Here is a 12,793-nt window from a genome sequence, read left to right as displayed (position 1 = left end):
CTGCCATGGGCTCCTTCTTCCTGGGTGAATTCCCACACCTAGTCCCCCTGCAACAGCTCTGAAAGGCTCCCAGAGCTCTTCTCCCCCACAACCAGATGTGCAACCCTTACTCTAAAGTCTCCCTTTAATGCCCCACTCTCCTCTCCAATCAAAGCCCTCCGTACATTTAATGATGCACTGAACTGCGGTTTATTTGGACAAGCCCAGCTATTTAACAAGAGAGTGTTAGATACTCAGTCATGTCGGACTCTTTGAGACCCCATGGACTGTAGCCCACCAGGCTCCTCTGCCCACCAGATTCTCCAGGTAAGAATGCTGGACTGAGTTGCCATTCACTTCTCCTGGGGATCTTCCTGACCCAAGGATTGAATCTGTGTCTCTCGCATTGCAGGCAGATTCTTTATCATCTGAGCCACCAAGGAAGCCCAAGAGGGGGAAAGGAAATCTCATGCCTTCACTTCAAAACAGTGTCTATCAGAGCATCACCAACCTTCATCATTGACTGGATCCCTGCCAGGTAAGGCACTGGACAAGCATCCCCATGAGAACCCAATAAACACCCCATTTACAGACAATGGAAGTGAGGCTCCAAGAGAGTAAGGGAGACTCTCCAAGCCAGACAGCACCAGGCACTCAGCTGGCATTGGAACCCAGGGCTTTTGGGGCTGCATCCCTGGTTCTCTCCACCCCTATTTAGAAGCTCACAGTGGTTGCAGAGCTGGGGTCACCCGCAGCCACACTGTGGCATACACACAGTGCCCATCTGGGAGAGCGTCCCCCTGGGTGCCCCCCTGGGAAAGGACTGGTCTGCAGAGCCAGGCATCACCGTCTACCTAGGACTGCCATGTCATGAGCATCCCTGCATTCAGAACATGCTGGCTAAGTTCCCAAGGGCCTGGCTGCCCTCCAGGGAATGTGAGTCCATTCGTCCCATCAGAAGCCATCCATCACACCATTCCCCTTACATTTACCCATGTTTCAGTCTCCAGGGGCCTGGCCGCCTGCCAGGGAAGCAGAGTGGACACCAAGGGGAGAATCAGAGTGACAGGCACGTATCTCAGCATCCTTCAGAGACGCTAGCACAGCGCCCCAAGCCATCAACCAGAGTTGGTCCATTCTTGCTGCTTTTTCAGGGATGGGGAGAAAAGAGAATGTCTTGAAAGAGAAACAAAGAACCTTGATCGCCCCCAAGCGAATCAATGCCAATTACTAATGATGTTGGTAATGTTAGGGCTGTGGAAGCCCTTTATGAAGCATGTAAAGCTAACTTTCAAAGCAAACAAACCTCACAGCCAACAGTTTAAGGTTCTGCCACCAAACCTCACAGCCATCAGTTTAAGGTTCTGCCACCCCCTGCCCAGTTCTTCACGGATTCCTCTTCCCTGCTTCCTAGGGTCATGTGGGGACATCCTGGCTGTCACCAAATGAGGAAGCCACAGGGAACCCAGGGACAGTGTAGTCAGAGGCCAACCCCACAGGCTGGCATAGGGCTGCCAGCATCTGAGCCACAAACGTGGTCCTCAAAACTCCAGCAGGACCATCTCAGAAACAAAGCAGATGCTCCAGCCGCCCTGGGACCACTCCACTCCAGCCATCTTGTTTGACTCGGCTGTTTGTTTCACTAAAGTGCTGGATCACTTTACCGCTGAACAGAGCCCCTCACGCTCTTCACCGAGGTTCATGTAACAACGAAGAAAACAAACTCGGCCCCCACAAGCCTGGAGCATTGGTAACTGATCCACAAGCTCGGTTTTATCTCAAAATTGCATTTGAATTTTATAGACTACCCTATAATATTTTGGTTTGTCTTCAAAGTCAAAAATAACATTTTAAATGACCGGGCACCAAGAAAACACTTCCCGTTGTCTCTGCCAAGAAAATAGTTCCCATCATGCTCTCCTGGCAGTGTGATGTTCTCCCAAGTTCTGAGGACACAGTTTGAGAAGCTTCAAAGAATGACCGGGATATCAGCAGCTCCAGGATGTCATCCAAAAAGGTCAACAGTTACTGACCTTGATCCCAGTGAGTGAAAGTCGCTCAGTCCTGTCTGATTCTTTGCGACCCAATGGACTGTAGTCAGCCAGGCTCCTTTGTCCATAGGGATTCTCTAGGCAAGGATACTGGAGTGGGTTTTCATGCCCTCCTCCAGGGGATCTTCCCAACCCAGGGATCGAACCCGGGTCTCCTGTGTTGCAGGTGGGTTCTTTACCGTCTGAGCCACCAGGGAAGCCCAAAGGTCCTATAATCTCAGCGGTGACATGAATATCAGTGAAGACTGCACCATCAATGTCACTGCACAGGACCAAGGCGGCAGAGGCTGCGTCACTCCCAGACGGTGGCCAGCAAGACATTAACAATGCAGGCAAACTCTACACAGGAATTCAATGGTCCTACAACCGTCTGCATGGACACGCCCCTCAGTCTCACAGATCATAAGACCTTTGAGGGGACTCTCTGTTCATTAGGTCAGCAGTCTCCCCACTGCTGCACAGGCAGAACTGGCTAAGGTCCCCGCATCTTACTCAGGGCAGTGGCTCAGCGATAAGCCTGGAACAGCAATATCAGTTGCCAAGGTCCTCAGCCACCTGCACCAGGGGTGAGCCCTGGCCTGGGCTCAGCTCCCTTGCTCCCCATCCCTGGCCCAGCCCCCACTGACTTAGCGTGGAAGGCAAGAGGGGGACCAGCTGTAAAGGTTCCTCTGTGAAACTTTACATGATGAAAAAAGGCATCATTGGAGCCTCTGATCTGGACCCATCTGCTGATGCTTCAGTTTTCAGCTGCGCTTCCTGAGCACCCTGGAGGAACCCAGAAAGCAAAGGAAGCGAGCCTCCTTTTCTGAGCTCCTCAATGGCTGAAATGCGGACCTCTGGCATTTCCTCACCTCACTGCGGACGCAGAGACAGCCTCCTGGTCGAGGTAAGCTAAGAGAAAAGGGTGTTAGAGGTCCTAAGGAAAAATTTTCCCAGGTTTTTGTGGCTTGGTTTGTTTTGTCTAAAGCTCTTCTGCATTTGTTTCATTTGGGAGCCAACGGCGACACAGTTGTCCTCTAGAAATGAGAGCCCCTTTTCTGCTAAACGGCTATTGGTTAGCTCAGTTTTCAGTGCTATCCAACATACCGCCTGCAAATGAAAGGTCCAGTTACAATACATGAATAGGTTGACAACTGAGCAAAGAAAGTGGTTTCTTTTGGGGAAGACGTCTACCTGCCCAGAGATCCTTTGTAAGAAGCTGCATCCCTCTTCAGGGGTATCACCCACTGCTCCACCCTGCCCTCCTCTGCCCTCAGACACCAAAAGAAAAGCCAGTGACAGATGCTCAGAAAATGGCACCCAGCCCCCAAGATGCTGGCTCCACCGGGACGTTGGGTTTGTTAACTACTGCAGGTTCCTCCAGGAGGCAAGGCAAGGTCGGCCAATGTTGCACTCAAGGCCCACACACGAGGACAGTGGGGACAGTTCATCTTCCTAGCTGCCCACAGCCCCCGCCCACCCCGTCAAAGCAGCCACTCCTCAGCCTCTGAAACAAGCGCCTGTCCGTTGGAGGGAAGGGCCTCGCTCCCCATCATCTGTGTCTTAAGGATTCACTGAAAGGAAAAGCTATGCACAGATATTCTCATTCATCAGTGTAGACAGGGAGATGAAACACCGCAAAATGTGGGTTTCAGTCGTGGTGTCCGAGAAGGCTTCTCACCACTTCTGCCTCCTCCAGGCAGGTGGCCTGTGCTGAGTCCTTCCCACAGCATCCTTGTCTGGGATGGAACTCAGGAGTCTCGCCCAAGAACATCTGTATTCAAGCCTCTCTTGCCTACTTTTTAGGGTGAAAGAACGGACTCTGAGGCTGATGAAGTCTAACCACATTCTAACCACACGAAAAATTGATGCTTTTGAACTGTGGTGTTGGAGAAGACTCATGAGAGTCCCTTAGACTGCAAGGAGATCCAACCAGTCCATCCTAAAGGAAATCAGTCCTAAATATTCATTGGAAGGACTGATGCTGAAGCTGAAACTCCAATCCTTTGACCACCTGATGCAGACCTGAGTCATTTGTAAAGGCCCTGATGCTGGGAAAGATTGAAGGTGGGAGGAGAAGGGGACAACAGAGGATGAGATGGTTGGATGGCATCACCGACTCAATGGACATGAGTTTGGGTGGACTCCAAGAGTTGGTGATGGACAGGAAGGCCTGGCATGCTGCAGTCCATGGGGTCACAAAGAGTCGGACACAACTGAGCAACTGAACTGAACTGAACTGAACCACATTCTAATGTGAGAGGTGGCTTGGAAACCAGCACCCAGATAAAGAGATCTGAGCCATGGAAGGATAAAGATCTGAATATGGAGGGAGGTGAGCTCACAGCAGGTGGACCTGACTCCACAGAGCAACCAGCCCTGAGGAACTCCAGCCTCCAAATGCATTCAACACCATCCTTCACCCAGGCCCCTCCACAGAAACAGTGGGCAAGAACCAGGACCGCTGACTAGTGACAGCACTATTCTAGGGTGACCAAGTGGCCTGCCGGGGCCACCCCCACAGTCAGTGGCTGAACGAGATGGAGGTGCCCGAGCTACTGACACACAGTTCAACTTCCTGGGCACGGGTGTGGAGCAGAAGCAGCCTCTAAAAGCATTTCACCCAGTAAACGTTCCTTGAGCACCTGTTTTGTGCTCTGCCCAGGCTCTGGAGATACAAAGATGAGTAAATCATTGTTGCCCTGCCCTCAAGGAGCTCACCCACCCAGGTCAGGAGTCAGAAACCAGGTCTGCCCTCCAAACTGCATACTTTAAAAAACCTAATAATTCCGTGAGAGAGCTACTGAGAAAACTAATGTCATAGACATTATTAATTCCCTGTGGGCCAGAGACTTTTTAAATTGAAACTAGTATATGAAAAGAGGACGGTCTTTGATTCATAATTAATTTTAAAACTGTGGAGCGGGGAATACTTAACACTCAAGTCCGGCCCACGGCAGCCAGGACCTGGCTCCAGATTACACGGTAGTGTCCCCAGGGCAGAAGCAAGGGAGGATTGGTTTGCTTATCACTGCACTGCAGTGGCTCCTCTTACCCAGTCAAACTGACATGGGTCAGTTTAAGTGAGTTAACATGGCATCTCCTTGGCTCATTTGGCAGAAAGCCTACCATTTGCACCCAGAGAAGGAAGGCAGCACTTCCAGTGTATCACTGGAGGTGATACTTTATCCTGGGCACCTCTGTGTATTCACTCACAACCTCAACACCCAGAATCTATAATTCAGTGTTTCTTCCTTGGCCGAGATGAGTTCGGGATTTGCTGGCCTAAAACATTCCAAGTAAGGTGGAGACCAAGGCAAACAGTCATTTCTCCACAATGGTTCCCAACAGCTTGCCAAGCTTAGGATCACTCATTCAGAGTGCCTTAGTGTTGTTAATTCATGAAATGCTAGAGCTGAAAGGAACCCTAGAACTTTAGAAGGAAGTTTAGAATCTGAGAGGGTTCTTAGAAAGGACCCTGGAGCCTTTTGGGGGAGCCCCATCATTGTATGGCTGAGATGTCTGAAGGGTCTCACTGTTGATTGAGTGTGAATCTGGGGTGTAGCAGTCAGAGTCAGCAGTGGAGATGGTTATGGTTAGATGGATTCATTATGCTGTTAAACCAACAGATTAGGGAAGGAGGCAATCTCAAAACAGTGGGGTTAGAGTTTTCAAATTCCACATCAGTCACATCTACATAGGGACTTCCCTGGTGGCTCAGATGGTAAAGTGTCTGCCTACAAGGCAGGAGACCCAGGTTCGATCCCTGGGTCAGGAAAATCCTCTGGAGAAGAAACGGCACCCCACTCCAGTCCTCTTTTGCCTGGAAAATCCCGTGGACAGAGGAGCCTGGTGGGCTGCAGTCCATGAGGCTGCAAAGAATCGGGCACGACTGAGTGACTTCACTTCACTTCACATCCACATAAACAAACTAGCAAGAAAACGCACCTGAAGATGGGTGCTCGTTTTGATGAACTACTGATAGAAAAGACCAAAACACATGCTTGGATGTCTTTCCTGGCACATCCACAGATATGTCCTATGAAAGGAGTGCCAAGGAAGAAGTGAAAGAGGCCAAGCTTCGGTTTTCAGGTCTCACAGTTTCACTGTCAAATAATTAGACACCTGCCCAAATTAGCTTTTGAGCCAGGTCCTACAGGGGAGCAGAGGGCTCCAAAGATGAATCCAGAACAGCCCTTGGGTCCTGACCATGCATGCAAAGAAGCTCTCTGTATATGAAGTGAGCCTGAGAGAGAAGTGGTAATAGCAACCTTTCCTCAGAGCCAGGAGAAGGAAAGGAAGCCACGAGGGCTTAGAAGTCAAGGCAGGGGAGACAAGAGATGTCACCCTGATGAACTTTATTTCCCAGGGAGAAGGAAGCAAGGTCAGGTGGGAGGGCAGGTCAGGAGGGGAAGGCAGGTGGAAGAAGGAACTTGAAGAAAACGGCCAAGTTTTGGAGAGAAAGAAAGGAAACCAAGAAAGGACAAACAGAATAATCTCCAAGCAAAACCCAAGGTCCAGACGAACTTAGAAAACCAGCTACAGGAAGCTGTCACACGGTGGATGAGCTTAGTTCTCATTTCTCCCACGGGCTCAGCAATTAGCACTCAGGAGGGAAAACCAGACAGCCAGAGAGAGGGGGCGGCTGGCATGGCCGTGCTGACGTGAGTGTGATGAAATGCCGGCACCAAGATAAAACAAGCCAGAAATGAGCCAGGAGACAGTTTCTGGAGTCTGGCAACGGGAAGTGTCTACAGACCCAAAGCCCGGACAATCTAATGACATGACGGCGCTAAAGAAGCGAGATGATGGGGCATTTCATGATTCCAGGTTTTGGAGGGGAGCAGCTCCATCCTAGGGGACAGGAGTGGAGACTGTCTAATGGATTGTCAGCACCGAAGTTGTGCAGTCCGGGACGCAAGTGTGGATATGCACATAATGAACCATGTGCCTTCAAGCTGTTTGGATTCGGGGAGCAGCCTGGAGGTCGCAGTGACCGAGATAAGGAAGGGGATGGCTGGACCACGGGAATCATGCTGGTGAAAATGGCCTAAGAGGGAGCATCCCTGGTGGCTCAGTGGCAAAGAGTCACCTGCAGATGCAGCAGACACAGGTTCTAACCCAAGATCCCACGTGCCAAGGAGCAGCTAAGCCCGTGTGCCCCAACTGTGGAGCCGCGGCTCTAGAGCTCAGGAGCTCAATGCCTGAGCCCACATCACACAGTTACCGAAGCCTGAGCAGCCTAGAGCCCACGCTCCGCAGCAAGACAAGCCACCACAATGATAAGCCCGAGCACAACGACTAGAGAATAGCCCGCACAACAGAAGACCCAGTACGGCCAGAAATAAATAATTGTTAATGGCCTAAGAGAATTGTGAACTCTACGCTAAACTTGAGTCTGAGCTGTAATTTAACTGTCAAAAGAAAAAAATTAGTAAGTTTCATGAACTAAAATAGAATGGAAAGAAAATACGAAGTATAAATCAAACTTTTATCTCAGTTCTGGGTCTAGTGTGGGCTCCATCGCTTGAGGAAAGCACAAAGGATTCGATTTTTAGAAAACCACAGCATTACTAAAAATACTTATGAGCCTATTGAGAGCTAAAATTTCCCAGATGAACAACTCGGTGAAAGCCCATGAACTGCCCTCCGAGCCCATGGTCTGGCTGGAAGCAGAGATGGACCGCGGTTCTCATCCTGACCCCCAGTGCCCGGCTCTGCACAGAGCAGATTACCCAGATCCAGTCACAGAAAAAAAGCTAAAACAACTTCAGAAAAGTCTGCAGGAAAGCTGAATAACAGGATTCCAATATGCGAAGGGACTTGTGACATCTCTTCCCCAAGGACAAAACAAAGGGATATGGGTTTACATCTCAACTGGAGAGAGTTTACATTTAAATACCAAGACCACTTTCTAACAAAAAGATATGTGATGAGTGACCAGAGGAAGTCAAAACTTCTGCTCTAGAGTTGCATTTTTGCTTAGCCCCATAAGAGCGTCCACATTTGTATGAGTGACCATCTGAAAATCACTCAGGTCCTGACCACCTCCAGGACTCACCACACACTCTCCATCCCCCCAGACAGTCCCAGAGGGTCTCAGCCTGGTGCTGCCACCTTGTTCTGTATCACAGCGCTGCTCATGTTTCAAGGAATTTATGATCATGTTACAGGATAAACTTTGTCTCCCTCCTCTTTCAAATTTTTATGTTTAAGATCTAAACCAAATTACCTCAGAATGGGACTGCGTTTGGAGCATGGGCCTTAGGAGGTGACTAAGTTAAAATGAAGCTACAAAGGTGGCCCTAATCCCATCTGACTGGTGTCCTTAAAAGAAGCAGAAATCTGGACACAGAGAAGCCAAGGGTTCATGGCCACAGAGGAAAGGTAAGGCAGAGAAAAAGACCTGGGGAGAAATCAAACCTGCTTACACCTTCATCTTGGACTTCGAGCTGCTAGAACTGTGAGGAAATAAATATCTACTGTTTAAGATAACCAGTCTCTGATATTTTGTTATGGCATCCCTACCAAACTCATACGGATTATATGCCTGACTCTCTGCTTACATTGCTTATTGTCTTTCTTTCCCACTCTAATGGCAGATAGTGAAAAGAAACAAAAGAATCTCTTGAGGAGGGTGAAAGAAGAGAGTCAAAAAGCTGGCTTGAAACTCTACATTCAAAAAACTAAGACCATGGCATCTGGTCCTATCACTTCATGGAAAATAGATGGGGGGGAAAATGGAAGCAATGACAGATTTTCTTTTCTTGGGCTCCAAAATCACTGTGGACAATGAATGCAGCCATTCACTAATTAAAAGACGCTTGCTCCTTGGAAGGAAAGCTATAACAAACCTAGACAGCATGTTAAAAAGCTAAGCCGTTGACATCACTTTGTCGACAAAGATTCGTATAGTCAAAGCTATGGTTTTTCCAGTAGTCATGTACAGATGTGAGAGTTGGACCATAAAGAAGGCTTGAGCACTGAAGAACTGATGCTTTTGAGTTGTGGTGTTGGAGCAGACTTTTGAGAGTCCCCTGGACAGCGAGGGGATCAAATCAGTCAATGCTAAAGGAAATTAACCCTGAATATTCATCAGAAGGACCGAAGCTAAAGCTGAAGCTCCAATACCCTGGCCACCTGATGCAAAGAGCCAATGAATTGGAAAAGACTCTGAAGTTGGGAAAAGTTGAAAGTAAAAAGAGAAAGGGGCAGCAGAGGATGAGATGGTTAAATAACATCACTAACCATTCTATTCATGTCCGTCTGAGCAAACTCTGGGGTATCGTAAAGGCCAGAGGAGCCTAGAGTGCTGCAGTCCATAGGGTGGCAAAGAGTCAGACATGACTTAGCAACCTAACAACAACAATTACTGTCTTTCTTTCCCACTAGAATATAGTCTTAAGGCAAACCCTTGTCAATCTTATTCACTATTATATCTTTAGCACCCAGAATTGTGCCTGGAAAACCACAGGCACTGAATGAATTAATTACATAACTAAAGTCCCATTTTTAAGTAAAGACAATGAGGTCAAGATAGATTTCCAGCCAGCAAAGAGGCCTTCTGAAATCTGAACGGAAGCCATGGTTTCCAGCAGAATAAAAGAATGGATTTTCCTCTAGTTTCAAATAAACACTGGAAGAACGTGAGGTATTACAGATCAAAGCATGAGAGCCAACCCTTGGGGCCTCACACCAGATGCAGATGATAATATCTGCATTTCTAGGACAAATCCCTTCCTTTGTTGTTGTTGGGTTTCTTGGGTGTTTGTTTTTTTATTTTTGAATTTAAAGACTGTATTTTATTAAATCAAAATAGACTGTACATGCATTTGAGGGAAAAAGCATTGTATATAAGTGCAAGACACTATTCATTCTACCATGTTTGATGTGCAAATCAAAAATAGTTCTTTTGTTTAATGGGATTATCATATATTAACCATTCCTCAATAGCATAGCATATTTACCAGGCCTTATTTCAAAAGGTATAGATACAAAGTTGGTCACTTGTTGATAGTTTCTCATAAATTATTTTTATTATTTTCATTAACAATGAAATGTCTTTTTTCTTCTGGAGCTAAATCTATTTATTCTGGATATGCATTTTATCAAAGTTCTGCTGTACATCATACACTGCAAAATTTCTTCCAGGATCTTTCTTAGCACCATGTATGACAAATACAGTGTTATATATTATGGCAGAGCATTCTTTGACATCAAGAACCCACAGAGGCTCCTGCAGAGAGAGGTTAAAGGATCTCACAATCATAAATCCAGTAGTGAACTGGGCTGTGATTCTCAATTCCCAGGGTTTCTATACCACATGCTTACTCAAAAAGGACACACACACACACACACAAGCCTGTTTTTATTAAAGACGGCATAAGAAATGAACTACTTAAGAAAAAATAATATGCATTCTAAAACTGCCATTCAAAAACTTTATCAGGAAGATGATTGAAAATAAAATGGTTATTTAAAAGACAAAGTATAAGGCTCAAAGGCACAGTATATCTGTCAGTCAAAGGTGTGAATGTTTACATGTGTGTCTGTAGGAGGAGACAACCTCTGAAATAAACACCCTTCCTATTGTACACACTTTCTAGGTGTACTACCTTCTGGACTCTTTCACTGTTCGTGTCTTCCAGAGTTTGATCCTTGGCTTTACTCTTGCCTCTCCTAATTCTCAGCCTCTCCTCACTCTTCCTACTCCAACTCTCATTCTTCAGCATGGCTCCTAACCCAGGCCTCCCTCTTGCCCTCATCACCAATCACCTATAAGACAGGTCCATTACATTAAGTCCAGCATATCTGAACAAGAACACATCACCTTTCCCAAAATTCAGTTTCCTTTTCAGGCTGTTTTGTTCTTCCATTCCCTATTTTTATAAAATGGTCTTTGGAAACTGCCTACACCCATCAGATCTGACTTGAGAGGCAGATTATGGTCACTGGTTTCAACATACTCACCTTCCTCTCAACAATAATACCAGATTGGTGTATTTGAAAACACCATGCCTTGCCACACTGCCTTTAGGATATTTACTCAACCACACTCTGAAATAACTGCTTTTGTTTTGCATTACTGTTTAACCATTAATTAAACATATTCAAGAGACACGACAAGAAATGTCAATACTTCTCTCAACAAGTAAAACGATACGGTCAGACAACATCCACATCCAAATGAGAAGACACACATGAATACAAATATGGAGCAGAGATGGGAGGCAGGTTATCGAACGGATCGCAAAGTATCCTGTGCATCAGAAAGGAGAGAAAGCCTGGATGCAGCATACTGCCCAGTAAAGCCACTGTTTGGTGGGCTCCATTCATTTCCGCATCCACACACAGAAGAGCTGTAAATATCCTCATCGGGCCAGGACTGCCATCTCAACCACCATATTTGCCTGTTAACAGAGCAACAGCATCCCCGGATGTAGACAAGGACGTACCCCCACACCAGAACATGAAACAGCGGTGAGGAATGAGCAATACTGGCTGCAGTCTGGTCCATCCAGTGCAGTGCAGATCGACCAAAACGGTGCGGCGTGTGTGTTAGTTTAGCGATGGGAACTAAATGAAGGTTTGTGAGCGCATGTGTGTGACAGAAGCACAGCCCTCTTTCGAGATGGTGCTTCAGTGAAGACATGAACCGGGTGAGCAAGTAGTACCTGTGACGGTTTCATTAAATGGTCCTGGACCCTTAATGGGAAAACCATCAATCTTGATCCATTCACCTCCTAAATTAGGAAAACGCAACTTGATCGTTAGAAAGGAGGACTACTGGATTTTCCACACTTCACTGCATCCCTCAATGTACATTTCAATGGTCTCCTCAACAATCTTCCAAAGGATCTGCTCGGGCCATGCAAGTGACCTGCCCCCTAAACTGTATGGACAACACATATTTTTGGTCTTTTATACGTGGTTAACTGTAGTGAGTACCCCCAACTTAAGACAAAGCGCTAGTAACCTATATCAAAAGTACTTTAGAAGAAGGGATAAATCTCTCCTAGTTTTCAATCTTTCAGCTTGCTATACAAGTCTAAAAATTTCTTGTTTGGGAACTCCTTAATGATTTCTGAATTTGCATTGACCTGAAGAAGCAAAGAACTTCCCAGTCTAAGTCACAAAAAATCATAGCCTCCAATTCTAAGGTAAAGACTTACCAGGCAGGCTCTCCGCTCTGTAAACAGGACGGCTCACTCCATTGCTGTTTTCTGCAGTAACCAGCACAAAGTACACTACCCCCGGTTCTGAAACATACGGTTCATGTCAAGCCACCATTTCAAATCTCCAAGAACGACAGTTTAAGTCACTGTCTTCCTCATACCAATTATAACCAAATATAAAAATCCGAATTAGGAGACCAGTCTAACTATAGCCTTCTCTCTTTTCTTTAATCAAAATCACTAACATTGGTCTCAGGCAATTGAAGCACATCTGACCAAAAGAACACAAAACTGATTTAGTACAAAGCACATGACATGTGTAATAAACCTGGATTCATGAGCAGTCAACAAAAATAAGCTTTTGAGTTTCTTTTTAACATGAAATCAATGTAGGAAACAGACACACACTGTCCACTAAATGTTTTAACCTACAGTGTTAGTAACGACAAAGAAAACTTCCCAATGGCAACCTCCAAAAAAATTGTGAAAACATTTCCATGTAATCAAGAAATTTAGCACATGGGAAATCTACACTGTATTAAGTAGAACCTCATGAAATTTTCTTTTCACAATAAAATATTTTCCTTACTATGTGTGCAGGTTTTCTTT

The 12,793-nt window shown here is 46.4% G+C and overlaps 1 protein-coding gene across 5 annotated transcripts in view; it reads right to left on the bottom strand.

Annotated features, from left to right (window-relative positions):
• FNDC1 (fibronectin type III domain containing 1) overlaps positions 1-12,793 on the bottom strand; it is a 116,260-nt gene that overhangs the window by 73,177 nt on the left and 30,290 nt on the right. For 4 of the 5 annotated variants that reach the window (XR_006060675.2, XM_027972627.2, XM_015097509.3 and 1 more), the window contains exons 3-4: positions 12,182-12,268; positions 11,684-11,752 (exon numbers count right to left, since the gene is read on the bottom strand). The exons of the other annotated variant lie outside the window; for it this stretch is intronic. Coding sequence is in view for 3 of the 4 variants with exons in the window: in XM_027972627.2 (XP_027828428.2) it covers positions 11,684-11,752; positions 12,182-12,268 (156 nt within the window). In the remaining variant the exon portion in view is untranslated. The remainder of the gene's footprint in view (positions 1-11,683; positions 11,753-12,181; positions 12,269-12,793) is intronic. 5 annotated transcript variants of the gene reach the window in all.

Source organism: Ovis aries, chromosome 8, assembly GCF_016772045.2.
Source record: "Ovis aries strain OAR_USU_Benz2616 breed Rambouillet chromosome 8, ARS-UI_Ramb_v3.0, whole genome shotgun sequence".
NCBI classification, from domain to species: Eukaryota; Metazoa; Chordata; class Mammalia; order Artiodactyla; family Bovidae; genus Ovis; species Ovis aries.
The sequence above is the reverse complement of the archived record's forward strand: the minus strand, read 5'-3'. Positions and strand labels throughout refer to the sequence as shown.